Source organism: Phyllobates terribilis, unplaced genomic scaffold, assembly GCF_046119375.1.
Source record: "Phyllobates terribilis strain yellow unplaced genomic scaffold, ASM4611937v1 Scaffold_8__6_contigs__length_399053987, whole genome shotgun sequence".
NCBI lineage: Eukaryota > Metazoa > Chordata > Amphibia > Anura > Dendrobatidae > Phyllobates > Phyllobates terribilis.
Window position 1 is genome coordinate 176364788 of NW_027362768.1, and position 27165 is coordinate 176391952.

Genomic DNA, 27165 nt, shown 5'->3' on the forward strand with positions numbered 1-27165 from the left:
GATGTGGTCATTTCGGAGATGGAGGCTGAGGCTGAGGAGGATGAGGTGGGGACCCGAGCATCCGCCCGAGCATCTCGCAAGTACTCGGCTAGCGCCGAGCATCTCACTACTCGAGTACTTGCGAGTATGCTCGCTCATCACTAGATGTCATCAGTACGAGAATGATGGGGACCAGCAAGGTGGTGAGGGTTCCAATAGTGAGCAAACGGATATTTGTTTATAACATTTCCAACTTTAGCAAAATTTTAGACAATCCCTTATAATTTACTTTATTCAAATCTTTACTATTTAACTTCTTGGTTGCGGTTATTGAATAAGAACTATAGGTGTCTATGTGTATATATTATTTACACTCTTTTTTCAGATTAAGAGTGGGTTTCTGTCTCTCCAAGTAATATAGGCTGAATGTGAGCTGTGTGTGTCACTCTTAGTAATATAGGCTGGATATGAATCTGTTTCTCAAAGTAATATAGGCTGGATGTTAGGTCTGTGTATCTCTCCCAGTAATATAGGCTGTGAGGGAGCTCTATGCGTCTCTCCCTGGATTATAGGCTCTACTTGAGGTCTGTGTGTCACTCCCAGTAATATAGGCTCTGTGAGGTCTGTGCCTCTCCCAGTAATATAGGCTGAATGTGAGGTCTGTGTGTCACTACTAGTAATATAGGCTGGATGTGAGGTCTGTTTGTCACTCCCAGTAATATAGGCTGGATGTGAGGTCTGTGTGTCTCTCCACAGTAATATAGGCTGGATGTGAGGTCTGTGTGTCTCTCCCCAGTAATATAGGCTGGATGTGAGGTCTGTGCCTCTCCCAGTAATATAGGCTGGATGTGAGATCTGTGCCTCTCCCAGTAATATAGGCTGGATGTGAGGTGTGTGCGTCCCTCCTAGTAATATTGGCTGCATGTGAAGCCTGTGTGCATGTTTCCCAACTTTTTAAGATGGGGAAGAGGAAAAAAAGTCACACGCAGTACACCTCAACTATTTTTATTTTGCTCTAAGCCTCTTCCCTGACTTTACCCAGTCCTTCATATCTGTCCACATAGAAATATTCTCCTAATGAAGCCCATTACTTTTCCCACAGAGTATGAGGCCCCCAAAGTTTATCCGCACCCACACACACAGTATGATACACACATGCCTGTCACATTGCTGCTCAGGTTTACTGATCTGGTCTCTGCACGTCCTGCCTTCATGTCACATGAAGACCTTCAGCTTCAACCTAGACAGAATGGTGAAGGAAGGATCTATCAGCTGCTTGTCTGTCTCACCTTTGTATTGAGGACACAGATGCAGTTGAAGTCTGGACATACCACGGAGCTCCCAGGACAGCCGGACAGCTGCCCAAATTTGGCATTGTCCTGATGGGTTTTGGATAGATGGGAAGAATTCTCATGTACAGCTATAATATTGCGAATTTCATCAGAATTATAATTGCCAAGAAAATGACCTTTTTATGTAAAAGAGCCTATAAGTGCCCATGGGGGGGGTCGCAAAGTAGGCAAATGTCTAGCTTTGGTCAGCAAACCTAGCCCATTGGGTGGGTGCCGATGACGTGACAGGAGGAGCCCCCTTCTCTTTCCCAGCCACTGAAATGGCACAGTCAGCATTGACTGCAGCATATAAAGCGTCAAATGACTAGGATGGGCGTTATCCCCAACTAGGACTGGCATTATTTCCTGACTAGGACTTTTACAGTGCTGTTTAGTGCTGCCTGCATTATTTGCAAATGATTAAGGAGTTCTATACTGTTGTGCCCATGATGTAATAGTGCTTCATGAGCTATTAGCGGTTAAATGGGGAATGACATCGGCGGCGTATGTGTACACAGCAGCCATGGCAGTTACTGAGTTCGCTTATTTTTTGCCTTTTTTTCTGCTTTAGCAAATGTGTTTTGTAAATCGCTCTGATTTATCACGTGCCAAAATCTCCTCTTGTATTCTTACCATTTAATTTAAATTAGTTTCCGTTTCGCTATAGGATTAAGGTCGGAGTGTTGATATCTTTAGGGCTTTACACCCGCTTGCTGGAGGTTATTTATGGGAGTCTCTTAACCTGTTTGTTCCTCATCAACGGTTGCTATTAAGTATTCACCACAAAGACCGGTTTCCTGGCTGCTCCTTGCAGGATGCGTAAATCTTTCCCATAAAGAGCTTGTCCTGCCTGTAAATATTACATTTATTGTATGGATCAGGAAAAATTAGCAATACTTAAAGGGGTTGTTCAGGACTTTCATATTGATGGCCTATCCTTACTATTAGATCAGTGGCGGTCCGACACACAGCACCCCTATAAAATAGTTGTTTGCCGGTGTCATGACAGTTGGAAGTATACAGTGTACCGGGTAGTGCCTGGGTAGTTCTTGGGTCTTGTTGTGCAATTACTATTCACTTCATCGATGACTCTCTCCATTAGGCGATATATATTTATTGCTGATTTTCATATTTATATTTTGCACCTTACGCCAAAGGTTTCCATAGACTGTTCTTTTGGCAGACATTGGGCGGTTATGTATTTATAGCTGCACTGGGGTGAAGGAGACTAACTGGGAACCTACTGGAGATGATATTTACAGCTGCCAGAGGAAGAAGGAGACGCATTTGCAGTGACGCAGTGCAGGGGAGAAAAAATAAAATATAGAATGCAAGTAAGGCGGTAGAAAGTGTACAAAGTAGTTTTAAAATAGCAGGTAGTAGCCTTTAAAGATTTTTTTTTTTACATATGAAGATAATTTGTAATACATGCCCTTCAAAGAGTGCACGGTCTGATTTGGATATTATGAATAGTATTCTATTTTATTTAGCTTTTTTTATTATATTTTTGTATTACTATTTTGTTACATTACTATTTTAATTTATAATAATAATACTATTTATTTTATTTCTAGAGTTTGTCCATGGCAACCAATCAGGGCGCAGGTTTCATTTCTTAAACATCTCTGATAAAATGAAACCTGTGCTCTGATTGGTTGCTATGAGTAAAAGACAGATTTACAGTCGGACACTTTTGATAAATGAGATCCTCATATCTAAACCATTTCCCATAAGCTACACCCACTTGCCAAGTAGAGTGGAAAAACTGTCTAAAATGCAGAAATAAACGTGATACAAGGTGTGTTCCAGTTATTTTTGCCCAAATTGAACCCTATTCATGGTCCAAATATAAATCGTCCCCAAAGGTTATATTACAAATTACAGCTACCAGATCCCACCAGGCCTCATTCATCAAAACTGTGTTTGTTGCCCGTAGCAACCAATCAGAGAGCAGCTTTTATTTTTCAAATGTCTCTGGTAACATGAAAGCTGTGCTGTGATTGGTTGCTAATGGGCAACAAAGCCAGTTTTTCATGTAAACCGTTTTGATCAATGAGGCCGCCTACAGATTAGAACCCCGGTGCATATTGGGAGTAGTAGTTTGATCATGAGACTTGCCACTTTTCTGGTGTTGTCCTCTACCCTCCCCATCCTCTGCCAATTTCAATACCAAGTCCCCCCCCCCCCAACCTTCCCTTTATTTGCCAGCTGTGGATTCATATTCACAATCCGCTCTTGATAAGATTGAAATCCTTTTTTTTTTTTTTGCCTTTGAGATGTCATTTTTTTCATCTGAAAAGTGGCTTCTTTTGAGATGCAAAGTTTAAGAGGAGCGACGCTACAGAGCAGCTCGGAGTTGGGGGGGATATGTGCAGCTAAACAAAAAGGACGCCTGGGGAAAATTTAAGCCAGATAAAAGGAACAGATAGGCCGGATTAAAAAAAATAAAAATAAAGGGAAAAAAAAAAACAACAATAACCGCCTCCCATTGAAAACACAAAGGGAATTGATATTCAAAGGGGCGATTGAGGTTTTCTCATAAGAGAAAAATCAGATCCACTTACAAAACATATTTCCATATTTAACGCCATCACTTCTCGGCTCTCAAACCAACATTCGTTTGTTGCTATCTACTAGCTGTTTTGAAGATTAGGTGACATTTGGGCATGAAAACAAAGGTTATATGGCGATCTGGTGGTCCTGACACCCTTGCATTATCCAAGATAGCCCCACTGACTTCTATTGGAACGGTGTAATACTTCAAATCATCCTGTGGTGGCGCTGTAAGGCAATTGATCACTAGCTGCTGTGCTTCCCCACTGGTCACAGCTGATCTCTGCAGGACCATTCTTATAAAAGTTGACAACCCCTATAGCTCCTTCCCAATATTCGCCATAATTGCACGTCACTCGGCGGGTGCAGGTGTTGGAGCATGGGCTCAGGAGCCGCGTTTGCTCCATACATGGAGCCAATACTTGCCACTAATAGAAGCAACCGGAGCTGCAGTTCATCCCCTTAAATGCCCCTGTCAATCACTGACTGCGGCATTTAGGTGGCGCGATCCCAGTGGCCCTCATTTCCGCTCATCCTTGCCACGATCGCATGTCGCTGGTGGATTGCCGTGGCCTCTGTTTCTGCCATCTTGCTGCAGCACCCACTCATTTTCTAGGCTGCAGATTTAACACTGTTGAGATTAGCAATACTGCACGGATGTAATCAATCACTTGTCACAGAGCTGCTGCAGATTTATGGCGTCTGTATATTGGTATAATATTTCACTATTCTCTCCTTGGAGACGTCTGGTAGATTTGTAGATTTTCATGCAAATGTCTGTGGGATTTGCGGCGCAATCACTCATTATTCATTCACACAACAACATACGCAAATCCGGGCCCGACGCGTTTTGTTAATAACAGTTAAAGAATTCATTTGTCAATATATGTTCTCAGCAATCCAGCTGGGGATTATTAATTGGAGAGATTGGATTACTAGCTGGGAGGGGGGGTGGATATCTAATCATAGTTTACATCAGGGGCCCGGTGACTGTGGAAAGAGGGAGGCTTGTGCTGAAAATGTAAAACAAATGTGTGATTAAAAGGGGCAACGAATGTTAGGGGAAACGTCACCTACCTGTTCAGATCCCTATTCTTATACATATAGGCCAGTATTATAGTAGTTATATTCTTGTACATAGGGAGCAGTATTATAGTAGTTATATTCTTGTACATAGGGGGTAGTATTATAGTAGTTATATTCTTGTACATAGGGGCAGTATTATAGTAGTTATATTCTTGTACATAGGGGCAGTATTATAGTAGTTATATTCTTGTACTTAGGGGGCAGTATTATAGTAGTTATATTCTTGTACATAGGAGCAGTTTTATAGTAGTTATATTCTTGTACATAGGGAGCAGTATTATAGTAGTTATATTCTTGTACATAGGGGGTAGTATTATAGTAGTTATATTCTTGTACATAGGGGCAGTATTATAGTAGTTATATTCTTGTACATAGGGGACAGTATTATAGTAGTTATATTCTTGTACATAGGGGCAGTATTATAGTAGTTATATTCTTGTACATAGGGGGCAGTATTATAGTAGTTATATTCTTGTACATAGGAGCAGTATTATAGTAGTTATATTCTCGTACATATGGGCAGTATTATAGTAGTTATATTCTCGTACATAGGGGGCAGTATTACAGTAGTTATATTCTTGTACATAGGAGCAGTATTATACTAGTTATATTCTTGTACATAGGGGCAGTATTATAGTAGATATATTCTTGTACATAGGGGCAGTATTATAGTATTTTTTTAAATTCTTTTATTATAGTAGTTATATTTTTGCACTTAAGGGGCAGTATTATAGTGCTCATATTCTTGTATATAGAGGCAGTATTGTAGTAGTTATATTCTTCTATATAGGGGCAGTATTATAGTATTTTTTTTTAATTCTTTTATTATAGTAGTTATATTCTTGTAAGAACATCTCCAAAAATAGTTTGGAATTATTTCTGTGGTAAACTTTTTCCTGATTTCTCACGACTCTTTCCGTTTTCTTTCTCTCTTACCAGTTGGCCAAGAAGATCCGGGAAAAGTTTAATCGTTACTTGGACGTGGTGACGCGGAATAAACAGGTGGTAGAAGCATCGTACACTGCTCATCTCACCTCACCACTCACTGCCATCCAGGACTGCTGTACCATCCCACCATCCATGATGGAGTAAGTAATATCCTGGCATTTTGTAACATTTTCTTATTGTAATCTGTGTTTACAAGACATTTTTACCCCATTTATGCCACTTTTTTGACACCTAAAACGATTTTTTTTTTTTGCCTCCGTGTCAGTGTTTGCTCCACATATTTCTATAGTTTGCATTATTTTATGTAATATATGGTCGTGCATGCGTTTCTGGCCAGTTGGATTATTATGAAATTATTCTTTTATTTGATTCCCATACTCTTTAGTGCACTTTTTTAAGAACTGTTTTGACAAATGTTCCCCCTTATGAGTCTCTTGTCATGCATTTTATCCTTAAAGGTGCACAGCCTTGATTCAATGCCTATTTGACACCTAAACTTTTAGCAGCGCATTCACATTAATGTTGATCATGTTGGGAGTTCATTTCATTGCACGCACAAATAGAAAGATACATTAAGAATAATGACACATCTTGATATAAATGTATATCTGAAGAGCTAATAGAGGAATAGAGCTAAGCAACAGTACATGTGAAAAAGACTTAGGTATACTAATAGATCATAGACTGAACATGAGTCAACAGTGTGATGCAGCAGCAAAAAAGGCAAATACAATTCTGGGATGTATTAACAGAAGCATACAGTCTAGATCACGTGAAGTCATTATCGGTCTTTACTCCTCTTTGGTCAGACCTCATCTGGAATACTGTGTACAGTTTTGGGCACCACATTTTAAAAAAGACATAGACAAACTGGAGCAAGTTCAGAGAAGAGCGACCAGAATGGTGACTGGTCTGCAAACCATGTCCTATGAGGAACGGTTGCAGGATTTGGGAATGTTTAGCTTGCAAAAAAGAAGACTGAGAGGAGACTTAATAGCTGTCTACAAATATGTCAAGGGCTGTCACATTGTAGAAGGATCATCTTTATTCTCATTTGCACAAGGAAAGACTAGAAGCAATGGGATGAAACTAAATGGGAGGAGACACAGATTAGATATTAGAAAAAACTTTTTGACAGTTAGGGTGATTAATTAGTGGAACAGGCTGCCACGAGAGGTGGTGAGTTCCCCTTCAATGGACGTCTTCAAACAGAGGCTGGACAGACATCTGTCTGAGATGATCTAGTGAATCCTGCTTTGAGCAGGGGGTTGGACCAGATGACCCAGGAGGTCCCTTCCAACTCTACCATTCTATGATTCTATGATTCACTTTGATTTAACTTTTTTATACCCCACAGATTTTTTTATTTGAACATACACAAATGCAAAGGGGTCTCCTGAGCAGGAGCCAAGCTTTTCCCAGTCTCTACGAATGGGTTTATAGAGGTCATACGTCATGTCCATGTACCCAGGGTCCAAGGATTTGTCCGCAGATACTGTAACTCGGTGCCTCATTGATACCCTTGTGGTCTCTACAAACCAATGATGCCTCTTCTGGAGGTTACCATTGTGTCCTTAGATTTCTGGAGATCTCGTCATGTGCCCTGCGGCATGCCCACAATTTACCTTTCCTCACTGGAACGTCTACACTTTGAGGACTATTCATTTCTCTTCCGTAAACAATCTTCTTTTCTCTTTTTTTTTTTTTATACTTCTTGGTCTTTATACAATTTATCAAAGTTAAGAGTTCAGGTTTCTAAATAAATCCCTGAATGCTTGAAATGATCTGTTTTACCCTGGTCTGAACCTCTGCAATAATCTAAACAATATGTCTGCCCGCGCTGTGGCTGATTAGAAAAGACGTCTCCGCAGAGAAAGATACAGCCTGATGGCAGATGAAAAACACTTGGACCACCTTGTCTGTTCGATTCATTTCCTGCCATCTCCTCATGTTCTACACAGCAGGGTGTCAAGAAATAGTAATAAAAAAAAAAGTTGACGCAAAGTTTTTGACTGTCCTTGGAGCTCATGTGGCTGCCTTATTCAGTCAGTACTTAATGGGTTCTACTTATATTCATTGGTTTTACTGACTTGAATCTTGAGCCACTGAGAGATAAGGTGATCGAGTAGTTGTGTACACATATAGAAGATGGTGGAGTTTGGAAGAAGAACTATCTAGATAGAAAATTGAGATAGTCAAAGGTCAGCCACTATGCCGCAGCCCAGGCGCTTTGCCGCAGCCCAGGTTCTTTGCCGCAGCCCAGGCGCTTTGCCGCAGCCCAGGCGCTTTTCCCCCGCCCCCACCCATAAACGTGCACATGAAACGCAAGGGATCAGAAGGAAGTTATCGTTTGTACTGGCAGTCATGAACATTTGATGAATGTTGGCTGAAACCATCTATTTTATCAGGATTGGAGGATCATGTGATGTGTATGTGGGTGTTCAGACGTTCTTTCAATGGTCTGGAGAGAAGACCGAGACATTTGGAGGGTGGAGGGACAAACTGGTCTGGAGGGGAGTGGCAGGGTTCAGGAGGTGGACAGCGTATTCCAAAGGTGGAAGGACAGAAGTCTGGCAGCAGCCCAGTCCTTTTCCGCCATTAATAACACATGTATTCTTGGCCAACACCTATTTAAAGTGAATGATCTTTGACTTCTCTTAAATCGCTTCTTTTAGGAATTATTATAAATCCTGCTGGTGACAGACACTGTGGACAGGTTTTTCTTCTGAGTAAGTTTTTGGGTGCCCCTATGAGACTGACAGGTGGTCAGGCAGGAAACGTTTGTCGCCTGCAGCCCTTGTGCGATTGAACGTTACTGTTCACAAATAATGCCTTTGTCCTTCCTTTCTCTTCCCTGGTGAAGGAAGAACATTGCACCTTGAAGGGTTGTGTTCTTGTAAAGCTTCTGAGCTGGACTTCTCCTGGCACAAGCTGCTGTCCGTGTCCGATCACTTTACACCTAATGACCAGTGTTGAAGTCCTGAAGGGCCAGACACTTTTTAACAGTTTTGCACATGTGGTGGCTGGACAACTTTGTTTCTTCTTTAGTGGAAACATTTATTTGCTTTTGTAATGTTCTGTTCTTTGTTTAAATTTCCAAAATGTTCTGTTTCTGCTACTTTTATGCACATTATGTATAGTTACTTTTTTTTTTTTCAAAATTACTTTGTTGATATTTTTTATTGCCACCTTAAAAGGTCATAAAAGATAGTGTGAAAGTCTTCCAGAGATTTTTTTTTTTATATGTTGCCCTTTTCTATTTTAGAGAAGAGTCAGACTTCCGTATGACTCGGACGAGGATCGTAACGCAATGCTCGGACTGGCCGAGCGTGACAGCATGTATTGCTATGCAGCCGTCACATTCCGGTTAGGAGAGCCGATGGTCAATCCGAGCATTGTTTTGCGCTCCTCGTCCGAGTTATACAGCCGTCTGACTGTAAACTTTGCAGTTTACTTTCTATTTTAACTTTATAATTAACTGCTTAGTCCTTAGACAAGTAGTGCAGAGCTTGCAAGCTCTTTGATATAGAGCTTGTAAGCGCTGCTCAGAAGCTGACTAGATTGCTTCCCAGCGTCATTGCCGCTATGCATGCCATAATAGCACCGCATGCAGTGAGCTCCCTCTAGTGGTGGCAGCAGGAAGATAGAATTTTATCAAGCTGCATGGAGGTATTCTTTAGAAGCAAAAAAAACATTGGATAGATAATGGAAAGTCAGCAAACACTAATGAAAACTTGTAGCATCTGTAAAAATATAAATACATGTAATAAAATGGACTTCTGCAATGGCCCTAGTGTTGATTATTCAGGTTGCAGCATAAGAAGCTTCCTGCCTATTATCTGTCATGTATTTGGAAGCAACAGCACAGAGGAGCAGGATGAAGCCTTTGATACAGTTTGCAACATTGATTCACCATTGTACCTAGTAGATGATCTGCCTGCAATTAGCCATCTAGTCTTTTTCGCCTTGTGTATTTGTGTTACTTTTGTACCTAATGGTAATCTGACATCCCTCCCATTTGTATATGTTTTTTACTTCTTTCCAAGCTTGACGTATCAGGCATTGCAGCGTGAATTAGGTCCACGTCAAACCCAGCCTGAGCTGAAGTGAGCCCCGGCTTGATGTGAGATTCAAAGCTCCTGCAAACCTTATTTTATCCTCTCCACCGCTGATCTCCAGCTTGTAAATCCTGTTGAGGAAGAATAAAAATGACTGCAGTCTGATGGGAATTAAGTGTCTGAAGTTCAAAGCGTGCAGCACATCAGAGCACCTGTCAATCAAGCCAGCATCTTGCAAGCTACAGAGGGGAGCGGATATCTCCGTGGGGAGCAGATCAAAGTGGGAGTCACCGCGCTGTTTTCTCCCTTGGGAGGCAGTTTCGATCAGTTTTTTTTTTTTTCATTAAAGTGAATCCAGAAGGCACTTTCTTTCCCTCTTCCATTACTTTCCTCTATTTTTTTTCTAAATGCAACTTCCCTTGAATATGAATTTCAGACGGCTTTTTGATCTCTTGAAAGTCGGTGAAGAAACCAATTACAGTCAGATAAATGTGGGTTTTTTTTCTCCCTCCTTCTGCGGTTCTTTCTTTTTTACGGCCACGGATTTAAGCGCCGTCGTCTGTGTCATTTTGTTTGTATGTTTCCTGCAGCAAGAAAACTCCACGTCCACCTCTTACCTTTTTTTTTTTTATATTATTTTTATAACTCTTTAGGGAAGCATCCTGCTGTTTTTTGCAGGCTTTGAAGCCGGGAGATTTCCTTGTTTTTCTGTCGGCGTGGTTTACATTGTGGGTACACCAGGCATTTTATTCTCCTTTTCTCGCTGTTTAATTGATAGCAGGGCTCAGCTGCATTTTGTAGTACAAGCCGGCTCTCCCTGTGCCTGATTTTGTCATGCTGGAACCATCCTGGGCCAGAAATGTGTTATATCGTGGCTTCCTCATATCATATATCTGATGCTGTTGTGCCTTTGGCAGCTCATAGATGTATAGATTAGACCTGGCCATATTTTTTGGCCTAAGGTGTCAATCGGATAAAGATTTGCTTGTTAAGCCTGTTGCCGTGTTTCCCCGAGATGCTGAATTTAGCACGGAGAGATTTTTCAATTCCTCTCTATTCTGGTCAGAATCAGGCAGAGAGGGGGGGGAAGGGATCACGATTAAAAAGTCGCTGTCAGGTAGATGACGCACAGTATTTTTGTAAGAATAGATGCTCTAACACCTCCTCCTGATAATAATTCACACTCCGTTATATCGGAGATAGTTCAGGATATCCTACTCTCGTCACAAAAATGAATAGTTTACTTTCACCTGTTACTGTTACAGAGCGTGAAATCTCCTGCACAGATGAAGAGTTAAATAATTAATAAAATCTGGTGTACCTTCAGACACCACTAGGGGGAGCTCATCGCATACTGCATTATTGAGCTCCCTCTAGTGGTGGCTGGAAGGAGAAAAGATTCTTTGCTCTTAGAGAGGTTGTTCATTTAAGAACAATTTTTTTGGTGTTAATTATAAATACATGCAAAGGTGTCCAGTTTCTCAAATAAGAAATTAATCATCGTACATTTTGAACAGATTCAGATTTAAAAATGGTCTTAGATGGTTGGCGGTAGGTGCAGGTAGTGGTCTACTCTTGAAATATGAAAATGATAACCACTTAAACTTATTTTTTTCCTCTTTTGGATATATATAATGTTTCTTTTTTATTATTATTTATTATAATATATATATAGAATATATTTACAGTTACTATAGAAATATATGGTCACGGTGCCACAGGTCTTTCCATTCCATATTTTTACTATTAAAGGTAATTTTTTTTTAGAATTTAATGTGGAAAAAAGTGACCAGAAATTATTTCACCTACAAAATGTTTGTCCAATTTTTTTTTTTTTCTTTTCTTTCTAACCCTTTATTTGTATTTTTCATTTGTAGCTTTGATGGAAACTTTAATACCAACGTCTCAAAAACCATCAGCTGTGACAGATTGTCCACGGCAATCAACACTAGAGCGTTCAACCCCGGCAGAGACCTCAACTCAGGTAGGTAGACTCCCCGCCATAGACCTTTCCTGAAGAAAGGAGTATAGTAATTATGTATCTTTACAATCCTGGATTATAGTCTCTATGGAATGGGTTTGGCAAATGGACTTTTCTAGCTGTTATATCACTCAGGCTGCATTATATGGGCTACGCTAAACTGGCAGGGCAGGAGTGCCAGCACAATGGAGGGTCTGGATAGTTACCAGCAGAAATTTTAGTGCCACCTTGGATGTGACTGAAGTGGTGTCTGTATAAATCTGTATGTAGTGAGCTACTGCTAGTGGTTCCTGTATAAATCTGTATTTAGTGAGCTCCCCATAGTGGTGGCTGTATATATCAATTTGTAGTGAGATCCCCCTAGTGGTTCCTGTCTAAATCTGTATGCAGTGAGCTCCCCCTAGTGGTGGCTGTATAAATCTGTATGTAGTGAGCTCCCCTAGTGGTGGCTATATAAATCTGTATGTAGTGTGCTCCCCCTAGTGGTGGCTGTATAAATCTGTATGTAGTGTGCTCCCCCTAGTGGTGGCTGTATAAATCTGTATGTAGTGAGCTCCCCCTAGTGGTGGCTGTATAAATCTGTATGTAGTGCGCTCCCTCTAGTGGTGGCTGTATAAATCTGTATGTAGTGCGCTCCCTCTAGTGGTGGCTGTATAAATCTGTATGTAGTGCGCTCCCTCTAGTGGTGGCTGTATAAATCTGTATGTAGTGAGCTCCCTCTAGTGGTTCCTGTATAAATCTGTATGCAGTGAGCTCCCTCTAGTGGAGTCTGTATAAATCTGTATGTAGTGAGCTCCCCTAGTGGTTCCTGTATAAATCTGTATATAGTGAGCTCCCCCTAGTGGTGGCTGTATAAATCTGTATGTAGTGAGCTCCCCTCAGTGGTGGCTGTATAACTCTGTATATAGTGAGCACCCCCTAGTGGTGGCTGTATAAATCTGTATATAGTGAGATCCCCCTAGTGGTTCCTGTATAAATCTGTATATAGTGAGCTCCCCCTAGTGGTGGCTGTATAAATCTGTATATAGTAAGCTCCCCTCAGTGGTGGCTGTATAACTCTGTATATAGTGAGCACCCCCTAGTGGTGGCTGTATAAATCTGTATATAGTGAGCTCCCCTCAGTGGTGGCTGTATAACTCTGTATATAGTGAGCACCCCCTAGTGGTGGCTGTATAAATCTGTATGTAGTGAGATCCCCCTAGTGGTTCCTGTATAAATCTGTATATAGTGAGCTCCCCCTAGTGGTGGCTGTATAAATCTGTATGTAGTGAGCTCCCCCTAGTGGTGGCTGTATAACTCTGTATATAGTGAGCACCCCCTAGTGGTGGCTGTATAAATCTGTATATAGTGAGATCCCCCTAGTGGTTCCTGTATAAATCTGTATATAGTGAGCTCCCCCTAGTGGTGGCTGTATAAATCTGTATGTAGTGAGCTCCCCTCAGTGGTGGCTGTATAACTCTGTATATAGTGAGCACCCCCTAGTGGTGGCTGTATAAATCTGTATATAGTGAGCTCCCCCTAGTGGTGGCTGTATAAATCTGTATGTAGTGAGCTCCCCTCAGTGGTGGCTGTATAACTCTGTATATAGTGAGCACCCCCTAGTGGTGGCTGTATAAATCTGTATATAGTGAGATCCCCCTAGTGGTTCCTGTATAAATCTGTATATAGTGAGCTCCCCCTAGTGGTGGCTGTATAAATCTGTATATAGTGAGCTCCCCCTAGTGGTGGCTGTATAAATCTGTATATAGTGAGATCCCCCTAGTGGTTCCTGTATAAATCTGTATATAGTGAGCTCCCCCTAGTGGTGGCTGTATAAATCTGTATGTAGTGAGCTCCCCTCAGTGGTGGCTGTATAACTCTGTATATAGTGAGCACCCCCTAGTGGTGGCTGTATAAATCTGTATATAGTGAGCTCCCCCTAGTGGTGACTGTATAAATCTGTATGTAGTGAGCTCCCCTCAGTGGTGGCTGTATAACTCTGTATATAGTGAGCACCCCCTAGTGGTGGCTGTATAGATGTATATGCAGTGAGCTCACCCTTGTAGTGGCTGCAGGCAGCTTTTCTGGCAATAACCATAAGCAGGGATAACTGTTTTAGTGCCTGGCCACCAGAAGTAATTTTCCTGGTCTCTGTGAGGAGTATGCCACCATCCCTAAAATATCAGGTTATTCTCCAAGCATGCACCAACCCTAAAGTATTCATAGTTGTAATAATGGTAGGATGTTCACCGGTAAGTTTTCTTTTTTTTTTTGGCTCCTGCTCAATCTACTGCTGATGCGTACATGAGCCTGGATTAAGTTCATTCACTATAAGCCATTACAAGCCGCATATTTACATGGCCGAGGAGCTGCGCTCCAGGCACTTAAAGACTGTTTATAATATAACTACAAGATCCAAAGTTCACGACTTCAATCTGTCTTTCACCCTGATAGAAAGTGGTCTCATCTTGGCTGTAAACACTTCACCGCTATAAATAAATGTGACGGATGATGTTTACAGAGCGACTTTAATAAAGAGAAGTCAAATTAACAGTATGTATCGCTGCAGGTCAAAACCAGGCAAAGGCGATGACAGACAAGTCCAAGGGAATGTTTCAGCCTCTAATCACTTCTGAGCAAGAAATCTATAGTTTACATATAGAAGTAATCTACAGAAAAAGATAAATCACTTTGCATATACAGTACTGATCCGGAGTTACATCCTGTATTATACCCCAGAGCTGCGTTCACTATTCTGCTGGTGCAGTCACTGTGTACATACATTACATTACTGATCCTGTACTGATCCTGAGTTACATCCTGTATTATACCCCAGAGCTGCACTCACTATTCTGCTGGTGCAGTCACTGTGTACATACATTACTGATCCTGTACTGATCCTGAGCTACATCCTGTATTATACTCAAGAGCTGCACTCACTCTTCCGCTGGTGGATTCACTATATACATACATTACTGATCCTGTACTGATCCTGAGTTACATCCTGTATTATACTCCAGAGCTGTACTCACTATTCTGCTGGTGCAGTCACTGTGTACATACATTACATTACTGATCCTGTACTGATCCTGAGTTACCTCCTGTATTATACTCCAGAGCTGCACTCACTATTCTGCTCGTGCAGTCACTGTGTACATACATTACATTACTGATCCTGTACTGATCCTGAGTTACATCCTGTATTATTCTCCAGAGCTGCACTCACTATTCTGCTGGTACAGTCACTGTGTACATACATTACATTACTTATCCTGTACTAATCCTGAGTTACATCCTGTATTATACTCCAGAGCTGCACTCACTATTCTGCTGGTGCAGTCACTGTGTACATACATTACATTACTGATCCTGAGTTACATCCTGTATTATACTCCAGAGCTGCACTCACTATTCTGCTGGTGGAGTCACTGTGTACATACATTACATTACTGCTCCTGAGTTACATCCTGTATTATATTCCAGAGCTGCACTCACTATTCTGCTGGTGCAGTCACTGTGTACATACATTACATTACTGATCCTGTACTGATCCTGAGTTACATCCTGTATTATACTCCACAGCTGCACTCACTATTCTGCTCGTGCAGTCACTGTGTGTATAATTACATTACTGATCCTGAGTTACATCCTGTATTATACTCCAGAGCTGCACTCTCTATTCTGCTGGTGCAGTCACTGTGTACATACATTACATTACTGATCCTGTACTGATCCTGAGTTACATCCTGTATTATACTCCAGAGCTGCACTCACTATTCTGCTCGTGCAGTCACTGTGTACATACATTACATTACTGATCCTGAGTTACATCCTGTATTATACTCCAGAGCTGCACTCACTATTCTGCTGGTGCAGTCACTGTGTACATATATTACATTCCTGATCCTGAGTTACATCCTGTATTACACTCCAGAGCTGCACTCACTATTCTGCTGGTATTAATCATCTTGTACCTGCAGGATTCGCCTCCAGGTCGCCCCTCTTCTCATGGTCAGGAGATGTTGTACTTGTAGCCTTCCCATAAATCACACTGATAATGAGCTGGTTGTGGTTTTGCCTTTCATCTCCAGGCCCAGAGACATAGAGGCTTAGTGCTGAATCCTACACATAGGTGTTGCCTCCTGCTTGGAAACATTTCTTTTGTTTGGTAGATCTGTAAATTACCGCCTGGGACCTGCTATTTATACAGCACATCCCCAAAACTGATTTCTAAGGAAAAAAAACAAAAACCATTAATAAACCAAAAACTTCAAAGACAAAGAAAGATAATGAATATAATAACAATAAAATGCAAAATCAGATGAGCAAGATAATTGCTGTAGAAATTCCATTATAGAGCTTTTCCAGGAGACACAAAAGAATGTAACAATTACATCATGTTTCCACATTCCGCACACTTGGGAGGTTTTATACTGTTCATCCTGAGCTTACTGGTTCATGAATATAAAACCAGAACTGCAGTAGATACTGACGCCTAACAGCCATTAGAGCAGGGGTCTCAAACACGCGGCCCGCGGGCTGCATGCGGCCCTTCAGGCTGCTTTATGTGGCCCGCAGGCACCATAGACCCCCCGATCGCGGCCAGGTCCAGGAGCTGCCGGCAGCTGCGCTTCAGTTCAGTGTATTGCCGCGCTGAGACCGGCTCTATGCACAGCAATACCAGTGCCAGCCACCGGCCTATCAGAGGCCAGCAGCTGACCTCTGCGTCCCAGCGCAGCAGTGTATGATGTCACTGACATGCGCAGATGTCATCTGCTGGCCTCTGATAGGCCGGTGGCTGACACTGGTATTGCTGTGCAGAGAGCCGGTCTCTGCGCGGCAATACACTGAACTGAAGCACAGCTGCCGGCAGCTCCTGGACCTGGCCGCGATCGGGGTCTATGGTGCCTGTAGGCCACCGGTGCAGAAAGGACGCCGAGGGAACGGAGCACAGGTGAGAAGAATCTTTTTTTTTTTTCTCTTGTATGTGTAGAACGGCACAAGGGATAGTCCTAAAACATGGGGACCAGGCTGGGGACAGTCCTAAAACATGGGGACCAGGCTGGGGACAGTCCTAAAACATTGGGACCAGGCTGTGGACAGTCCTAAAACATGGGGACCAGGCTGGGGACAGTCCTAAAACATGGGGACCAGGCTACGGACAGTCCTAAAACATGGGGACCAGGCTACGGACAGTCCTAAAACATGGGGACCAGGCTACGGACAGTCCTAAAACATGGGGACCAGGCTACGGACAGTCCTAAAACATGGGGACCAGGCTGGGGACAGTCCTAAAACATGGGGACCAGGCTGGGGACAGTCCTAAAACATTGGGGACCAGGCTGCGGACAGTCCTGAAACATGGGGACCAGGCTGGGGACAGTCCTAAAACATGGGGACCAGGCTGCGGACAGTCCTAAAACATGGGGACCAGGCTGGGAACAGTCCTGAAACATGGGGACCAGGCTGGGGACAGTCCTGAAACATGGGGACCAGGCTGGGGACAGTCCTGAAACATGGGGACCAGGCTGGGGACAGTCCTAAAACATGGGGACCAGGCTGGGGACAGTCCTAAAACATGGGGACCAGGCTGGGGACAGTCCTAAAACATGGGGACCAGGCTACGGACAGTCCTAAAACATGGGGACCAGGCTGGGGACAGTCCTAAAACATGGGGACCAGGCTGGGGACAATCCTAAAACATGGGGACCAGGCTGCGGACAGTCCTGAAACATGGGGACCAGGCTGGGGACAGTCCTAAAACATGGGGTCCAGGCTGGGGACAGTCCTGAAGCATGGGGACCAGGCTGGGGACAGTCCTGAAGCATGGGGACCAGGCTGGGGACAGTCCTGAAGCATGGGGACCAGGCTGGGGACAGTCCTGAAGCATGGGGACCAGGCTGGGGACAGTCCTGAAGCATGGGGACCAGGCTGGGGACAGTCCTGAAGCATGGGGACCAGGCTGGGGACAGTCCTGAAGCATGGGGACCAGGCTGGGGACAGTCCTAAAGCATGGGGACCAGGCTGGGGACAGTCCTAAAGCATGGGGACCAGGCTGGGGACAGTCCTAAAGCATGGGGGCCAGGCTGGGGACAGTCCTAAAGCATGAGGACCAGGCTGCGGACAGTCCTAAAACATGGGGACCAGGCTGGGGACAGTCCTAAAACATGGGGACCAGGCTGGGGACAGTCCTAAAACATGGGGACCAGGCTGGGGACAGTCCTAAAACATGGGGACCAGGCTGCGGACAGTCCTAAAACATGGGGACCAGGCTGGGGACAGTCCTAAAACATGGGGACCAGGCTGGGGACAGTCCTAAAACATGGGGACCAGGCTGGGGACAGTCCTAAAACATGGGGACCAGGCTGGGGACAGTCCTAAAACATGGGGACCAGGCTGGGGACAGTCCTAAAACATGGGGACCAGGCTACGGACAGTCCTAAAACATGAGGACCAGGCTACGGACAGTCCTAAAACATGAGGACCAGGCTACGGACAGTCCTGAAACATGGGGTCCAGGCTGGGGACAGTCCTGAAACATGGGGTCCAGGCTGGGGACAGTCCTGAAGCATGGGGACCAGGCTGGGGACAGTCCTGAAGCATGGGGACCAGGCTGGGGACAGTCCTGAAGCATGGGGTCCAGGCTGGGGACAGTCCTGAAGCATGGGGACCAGGCTGGGGACAGTCCTGAAGCATGGGGACCAGGCTGGGGACAGTCCTGAAGCATGGGGACCAGGCTGGGGACAGTCCTGAAGCATGGGGACCAGGCTGGGGACAGTCCTGAAGCATGGGGACCAGGCTGGGGACAGTCCTAAAGCATGGGGGCCAGGCTGGGGCATTACTACAAGACGCAGACCAGGGTGGGGTACATTACTACAAGACGCAGACCAGGGTGGGGCACATTACTACAAGATTTTGGCAGAAAAACTTCAAAATAAAGCATGAAAAAATATTTTGCCACTAAAAATGCTGCTTTATATCTAAACTAAAGTAAACAAAAAAAGTGCATGTTTTATTATCGCCACATCCATAACCACCCAAGCTATAAAAAATAAAACAGCAAAAATGTTCAATAGGAGTATAGAAAAAAAAATGGTATCATTTGTCCTGAAAAGAATGCGGCCCCCCAAATTAATTTTTTTTCCGTGTGCGGCCCATATTCCCAGCCGAATTTGAGACCCCTGCATTAGAGGAATAGTGACATGAAGAAGTGGATATAAGGGAAGAATTGCTCGAAGTTTGTTTGTACGCTCAGCACTCGGTTTATTAGTGTTATTTCCTCTTAGGTTATATGCGTCCTCCCAGAACACACTCCATATATCTCCTCGTTGGAGTTTCTCTGGTATAGGCGTCTCGGGATATCGGGTTTTAGTGTTGCCTGTCCTATTAAACAGGTTTATGAGCTGTTCCCAGGCTGGGATCATATGACAGTACAAGTCCGGCCGTGTGTCTGCGTGCAGCCGGTGTCGGGGGATCTATATGGGCGTCAGCGAGGCTTTCCCCTATATGTTTATAGAGGGGCTCGTTACGGAGAAGGAGATACTTTGGCGCTGAGTAACACTGCTCTCCCCTGGAATTATCTGTTTGCTACTTTTTCACGCTGACAGTCGGAGGCAGCCGAGCGATTTCCTCCTGTAACTTCTTCAGTCTCCGCTCCCGTCCTATAAAATACATTTGTTACATAATGTCAAGTGGAAGCCGTATACTGCGCCCGCCGCGATGTATCAGATCTGTCTGTATATGAAGCTTTGTAGAGTTTCACCAGCAACAAAATGTACAATTGAGGTAGGAAGGTATGTTACTATATAAGACATCACTTTTACTTCTAGAGGTCTGACCTTCTGAAACTACCCCCAATCCTGAGAATGGAGGGGCTTCTGTGCTAGTTTAGAGCAGCATCCCCTTTATTACTCTTTTCCTGTTGTTTTTTCTGTTTATTTTAAACCCTCCCCACTGATGACCCGGCCACCCGCTGTGCAGGGAATGGCTGCACACCTTTACTTAAACGGGGATTCCCAGAATTAAAGAGGTTTTCCCCATCTTCAAGATCCTATCCCAATCTGTAGTAGGTTTAATAATAATAATAATAATAATATTAGCAAATGCCTCCAATTAAAAATGTAGTATAGTTATTCTGATTAGCTATATCACTTACCTCATGTGCAAGGCCTTGCAGTAGCTTAGGTATCCATGGTTACGACCACTCATATAGTGACAGTTGTTAGTGATCATAACCATGGATACTTAACCTCTTGCAATGCCTTACACATGGGGCAATCAGAAGAACTATACTACATTTTTAATTGCAGGTATATGCTATTATTTTTATTATTACACCTACTACATATTGGGATAGGATCTTGGAGATGGGAATACCCCTTTAAGGGTTATTCTCTATCCATTTGATAATGGGTAAGTTACCGATCATCGGAACCCCCTCTGCAGAGCTTTGTCTAAATGGAGTGGAGGTCGAGCATGCACCGCCGTTCATTTAGTTGTCTATGGATCTGCAGGAAAAGCGGAGGGCGGTGAAGTTAGTGGAGGTGCAGATGCTCCGCTCAGACTGGCCTCTGTACAGCCCTGATCCCTGCCCGTGAACTCTTAGCGATCAGTAACACATCTCATATACTATTGCTAGCGAATAGCTTTTAATCTTGAGACAACCCCTTTAATTAAGGGTGTGCTGCCATTCTCTGCTTGACGGATGGCTGATGCGGGGCTTCGTTTTGGGAAAATCCCTACAAGTGAATGGGGCCATGCTCTGCAGTGCAGTAATGATTTAGATGGGGCAAAGTGCTGAATCGGTGCTGCAGCCCTTTAATTCTCAACATCACTGAGGTTCCCAGAGATTGGACCTCGCTGATTATAAAGGGATGGCTCATCCTACTCTAACTCGTAAATTGATGTGTCCGCAGTAGTGATGAGCGAGCATGCTCGCCACTGCTCGGTACTCGCCCGAGCATCTCAGTACTCGAGATGCTCGGAGCTCGCCGAGTACTTGCACAATGCTCGGGCAGGAGCTCAGGTCCCCGTCCTGCATGTTTGGCGCTATTTAGAGCACCAATCATGCCGGGATTGTCTGCCACTCACTGTAATGCCATGGTGGTTGTGGCATTACAGTGGTTGCCCAAATCGATGGGAACAGTGCTCACAGTGAAACATGAAAAGCCGGCAATTCAGCAGCGGCATACACCGGTACCCGACAATTTAGAACAGAAAGAATAGAGCGTCACACATAGATTAGATAGAAACATGTCAGTCACTTATATAATAAGTACAGGGACAGTGTTGGTTACTGTACTTGTTATTTAGTGTTAAAATAAAGGATTTATTAAAAAAAAAAAATAATGGTGTTTTCATGCACCCGTCTCTTTAAAAAAGCCGGCCGGCAATTCATCAGCGGCATACATCGGTACCCGACAATTTAGAACAGAAAGAATAGAGCATCACACATAGATTAGATAGATAGAAAGAAACATGTCAGTCACATATATATGAAGTACAGTGACAGTGTTGATTACTGTACTTGTCATTTAGTGTTAAAATAAAGGATTTATTAAAAAATAATTGGCGTGGGGTTCCCTGTAATTATAGTCTGTAGCGGAGGTTAAGCAGACGACTGGGGCAGATGTTTGAAGCCTGGGAAGGGGGTAATACCCACGGAGCTTCCCAGGCTACTAATATCAGCCCCCAGCTGAATACCTAGCCTTTACTAGCTATTAAAATGGGGGACCCCCCCAAAAAATGACGTGGGGTCCCCTCTATTTTAATAGCTAGCAAAGGCTAGGCAGACAGCTGGGGGCTGATATTAATAGCCCAGGAAGGGTGCCATGAATATTGGCCTCCTCCCAGGCTAGAAACACCAGCCGTCAGCCGCCCCAGAAATGGCGCATCCATAGGATGCGCCAATTCTGGCACTTAGCCTCGCTCTTCACACTGCCCTGTAGTGGTGGCAGTGGGGTAATAGGGTTGGGGTTGATGTCAGCTTATAATGCCAGCTGACATCAAGCCCAGGTTAGTAATGGAGAGGCGTCTATAAGACACCCCCATTACTAACCCCATAGTCAAAGTTAAAAAAAACCCACAAACAACCAGAATAAAGTCCTTTAATTGAAATAAACACACAATTCTTTAATGTTCTAAATTAAACCATACTTACCATCACGCCCATTCCAGCTGAAGCCAGCGATCTCCTGCAATAAAAATAAAATAATAAACCAACCTCATCCTTACCTTTCCATGGTTCCCAGGATGGCTCCAGCTCTGCTACATTCACATGACAGGCTGGATCGCAGTCGAAAGCTGCCATCCAGCTTGCCATGCCGCAGACACTGAGAAGTGCAGGCATGCTTGTGCTCCTCAGTGTCTGGCTGTGACGGCATCCAGATGAGCCGAGTTCATGTCCAGTGAATTCAGTTCACCTCATGCAAGTCACTGACAGCGTGGGAGAATTCTCCCACGCTGGGATGGCATTGAGATGACAGGCTGGATCGCAGCTGAGCGCTGCCATCCAGCATGCCATCCTTCATAGACACTGCACAGCGCAGGCAGCGCTCAGCTGCGATCCAGCCTGTCATCTCAATGCCATCCCAGCGTGGGAGAATTCTCCTGCTGAAGCGCTGAGCGCAGGAGATTTCTCCCACGCTGTCAGTGACGTGCATGAGGTGAGCTGAGTTCATTGGACATGAACTCGGCTCATCTGGATGCCGTCACAGCGAGACACTGAGGAGCGCAAGCATGCCTGCGCTTCAGTGTCTGCAGCATGGCAAGCTGGATGGCAGCGTTCAGCTGCGATCCAGCCTGTCATGGGAATGTAGCAGAGCTGAAGCTGTCCTGGGAACCATGGAAAGGTAAGGATGATGTTGCTTTATTATTTTACTTTTATTGCAGAAGACATTGGCTTCAGCTGGAATGGGCGTGATGGTAAGTATGGTTTAATTTAAAACATTAAAAAATTGTGTGTTTATTTCAATTAAAGGACTTTTTTCTGGGTGTTGTGTTTTTTTGTAAATACTTTACTAGAAATTCATGGCGGTCATGTCTAATATTGGCGTGACCCCATGAATTTCGGGCTTAGGGCCAGCTGATAATACCAAGCTGGCTCTAACCCCTTTATTACCTAGTGAGCCACCGCACCAGGGCCCTGGATGAGTTGGGTACAGCGCCAGAAGATGGCGCTTCTATGAATGCGCCATTTTTTGGGGTGGCTGCGGACTGCAATTTGCAGCGGGTGGGACCCAGAAAGCTTGGGCCTCCCTGCGCTGCGGATTCCAGCCCCCAGCTGCCTAGGTGTACCTGGCTGGACACAAAAATAGGGCGAAGCCCCACGTATTTTTTAATTATTTCATGAAATTCATGAAATAATAATAATAAAAAAAAAAGGGCTTCCCTATATTGTTGTGTCCGGCCAGATAAAAATAGGCAGCTGGTGGTTGGTGGCAGCCCGTTCCTGCCTGCTGTACCTGGCTGGACACATATATAGGGCGAAGCCCCACATCAATTTTTTTTTAAATTATTTCATGATGGTAAGTATGGTTTAATTTAGAACATTAAAGAATTGTGTGTTTATTTCAATTAAAGGACTTTATTCTGGGTGTTTGTGTTTTTTTTTAACTTTGACTATGGGGTTAGTAATGGGGGTGTCTTATAGACGCCTCTCCATTACTAACCTGGGCTTGATGTCAGCTGGCATTATAAGCTGACATCAACCCCAGCCCTATTACCCCACTGCCACCGCTACAGGGCAGTGGGAAGAGCGAGGCTAAGTACCAGAATTGGTGCATCCTATGAATGCGCCATTTCTGGGGCGGCTGACGGCTGGTGTTTCTAGCCTGGGAGGAGGCCAATATTCATGGCACCCTTCCTGGGCTATTAATATCAGCCCCCAGCTGTCTGCCTAGCCTTTGCTAGCTATTAAAATAGGGGGGACCCCACGTCATTTTTTCTGGGGTCCCCCATTTTAATTGCTGGTAAAGGCTAGGTATTCAGCTGGGGGCTGATATTAGTAGCCTGGGAAGCTCCATGGGTATTACCCCCTTCCCAGGCTTCAAACATCTGCCCCCAGCCGTCTGCTTAACCTCCGCTAGAGACTAAAATTACGGGGATCCCCACGCCAATTTTTTTTTTAATAAATCCTTTATTGTAACACTAAATGATAAGTACAGTAATCAACACTATCACTGTACTTCATATATATGTGACTGACATGTTTCTATCTAATCTATGTGTGATTCTCTATTCTTTCTGTTCTAAATTGTCGGGTATCGGTGTATGCCGCTGATGAATTGCCAGCCGGCTTTTTTAAAGAGACGGGTGCATGAAAATCGGAGGGCACTAGTGTGTTCCAAGTGCCCTGCTGTGTTTTTCATGCACCCTCCTATATATTCTGCTTGCCTGTCTGCCTATATAGTCTGCCTGCCTGACGTTTAATTGAGCACTGTTCCCATCGATTTGGGCAATTTTTGACCACCTGCAGACCGCCGGGGGGGGACCACCAGAAAAATGCTCGAGTTTCCCATAGACTTATATTGGGCTCGTTGCTCGGGTCGAGCACCCGAGTATTCCAATGTGCTCGACCCGAGCATTTTAGTGCTCGCTCATCACTAGTCCGCAGTGCTGCGCTCCTCACCTCTTGGCTGTTCACCCTGTTGTAGCTCCCTGTACAGCAGGCGGTCATGAAGCTGCTTTGCAGCGGTGCAGTCCAAATAATGACCCTTTTTTCTCAGGATTGGTGGGAGGCCCTGAGGTTGGACCCCCATTGATTATAAAGTGATGGTAGTTCCTAGAGTTTATTCACTTTATACCCCTTTAATATTTGGGGTGTAAAGCAGCAGATTGCCGCACCATAAGCACTTCTCATCCCCGTGGACCATATATGTTTGTGCACCGGACAGGCGGACCGCTGATTTGGCTCTCCCAATGGACCCCCAGGTATCAGCAGTTATTAACCCCTCAGAGGATGAGGGCACATTTATATAACTGAGTGAAGATGGGCGGCTGGCAGACACATGTTGCGCCACTTATCATTTTAAAAGGGGAAAAAAAAAAACAGACAAAAATGGTCTCCCTCCGCTCAGTCCCAGATGGTAGAAGTTTAGTGACGGTCAGGCTTTCCCCATGAATACAAGTCTGGTTGAAATTGGCAGAATTTGCCAGCAAAGTTCTCACAGCTGCGGCCATCTTTTGTGATTTTTGTTTGTTTTTCACTTTTTACACTTTTATTACGGATGAGGATCTTGTAGGCTGCAGGTTTAACCCTGCGATTCCAGTCTCTTTTCATCGACACTACAGAGTTTTGCATTTTGACCATACACATAACAGGAAGAAAGAGGAAGGAAACGTGGAAATGAAAAAAAAAAGTTCTGAAATGTGGCCCTGATATATCGGGAATGTGCAGCCGCGGCCAGATGTGTCGTGCTTTATTCTGATTGAAGTCTGAGACAATGCGTGGCGGTGCTGAACAATCGCTCAGCCTGGTGTTTGTTTTCACTGTCCTGTTTGCAGTGTCATTTTATGGCGGGGGAGGGGGAGATATTAGTGGTTTGTTATAGTATTAACATTCCTGGGGATAAAGATTCAAGAGCAGTGAGAATGATACATTGTAACCAGCGAGGATTGATCTGAATTATGGACACTATATGGTTTGCATAGAGGGGCGCAAGAAACCTTACCTTGGGGGCGAAGGCTATCGTGCATGTGCCCCAAATAGTGGTGATTGTCAAGGGTGGCAATCAAGCAACAGATTAGGGCAGCAAACTGAATATTTGCCAATGCCATGGCTCTGCTGGTCTGACAGTGCCCCTTCCTCCCTGACAGCGCCACCCTCCCTGAATAAGTGCTTTTCTCCTCCTTGTAACTCCTCTTCTGAAATACTTTGTGATGCTGTGAGCCCCAGGAGCATTTATTTTACGTTACTAAATAGTCTACTCTACCTTCTGCTACTTATGTGAGTTTCTTGGAAAAGCTGAATGAACTCCAGATCTCTCACAGGCGGCGTCACCCCGCTTTCCCCCAACCCCGTCATCTGCGCCCCCTGGTGTTATCGGATATAAATGTACGGTGCTTTGTGTCACATGTCGTTCTTTTCTCCTACTTTATAATTGACTCTTATTTTTGCCTGTGCTTCCATTTCAGTCCTTGCAGACAACCTGAAGTCTAACCCTGGTATTAAGTGGCAGTATTTTAGCTCCGAAGAAGGAATTTTTACCGTTTTTCCAGCTCACAAGTTCAGATGCAAAGGGAATTACGAGCATCGCAGCAGGTGAGAAGCGTCACTACTGCCGCTAACTTCTCCCTATTGTAAGCGGCGTAAACCCAAAATGATTACTTTACAAGCCATAAACTTAGGGGAATATGAGATCCTTTCTTGAAAATGCTGGAATTGCAGCTCTGCTGTAGTGCTGCAGCTGTTTTCCCTCCACAGCAGCGCTCCTGGCCACCCAGCCCTGCAAGAAACTGCACCCAACCCCTTTGACTTGAGTAATCTACCCTTACCAAAATTACTAATGACTTACAGCCAAAGCTACCAGACAATTCTCCATACTCCTCCTTCTAGATCTGTCCTCTGCCTTTGACAATGTTGACCACTGCCTCCTACTACAGATCCTCTCTTCCTTTGGCGTCACAGACCTTGCCCTATCCTGGATCTCCTCATACCTTTCTAACCGCACATTTAGCGTCTCCCACTCCTACACTACCTCCTCACCCCGCCCCCTCTCTGTTGGAGTCCCTCAAGGCTCTGTCCTAGGACCCCTACTCTTCTCCATCTATACCCTTGGCCTGGGACAGCTCATAAAATCCCATGGCTTCCAGTACCATCTGTACGCTGACGACACCCAGATCTACCTCTCTGGCCCAGATGTCACCTCTCTGCTGTCCAGAATCCCAGCATGTCTATCAGCCCTATCCTCCTTCTTCTCCTCTCGCTTCCTCAAGCTCAATGTGGACAAATCTGAACTCATCATCTTTCCCCCATCTCACATATCTTCACCACCTGATCTTTCTATCACAATAAATGACATCACACTTTCCCCCTGTACCGGCAATCCGCTGCCTCGGAGTAACCCTTGACTCTGCCCTGTCCTTCACACCACACATCCAAGCTCTCACCACCTCCAGCTCAAAAATATTTCCAGAATCCGTGCTTTCCTCAACCCTCAATCTACTAAACTGCTTGTGCATGCCCTCATCATCTCCCGCCTCGACTACTGCAATATCCCCCTTTGTGGCCTTCCTGCTAACACTCTCGCAC

General features: G+C 44.4%; 1 protein-coding gene and 1 long non-coding RNA gene across 5 annotated transcripts in view; one reads left to right on the forward strand and one right to left on the reverse strand.

Annotated features, from left to right (window-relative positions):
• LOC141157047 (uncharacterized) overlaps window positions 1-27165 on the reverse strand; it is a 168387-nt gene that overhangs the window by 78150 nt on the left and 63072 nt on the right. For all 4 annotated transcript variants that reach the window (XR_012247738.1, XR_012247739.1, XR_012247737.1 and 1 more), the window contains exon 3: window positions 15890-16145. This is a non-coding gene — a long non-coding RNA (uncharacterized lncRNA). The remainder of the gene's footprint in view (window positions 1-15889; window positions 16146-27165) is intronic.
• CACHD1 (cache domain containing 1) overlaps window positions 1-27165 on the forward strand; it is a 148906-nt gene that overhangs the window by 70411 nt on the left and 51330 nt on the right. Inside the window, exons 3-5 of the mRNA XM_073643817.1 lie at window positions 5889-6037; window positions 11833-11939; window positions 26049-26175. Coding sequence (XP_073499918.1) covers window positions 5889-6037; window positions 11833-11939; window positions 26049-26175 — 383 coding nt within the window. The remainder of the gene's footprint in view (window positions 1-5888; window positions 6038-11832; window positions 11940-26048; window positions 26176-27165) is intronic.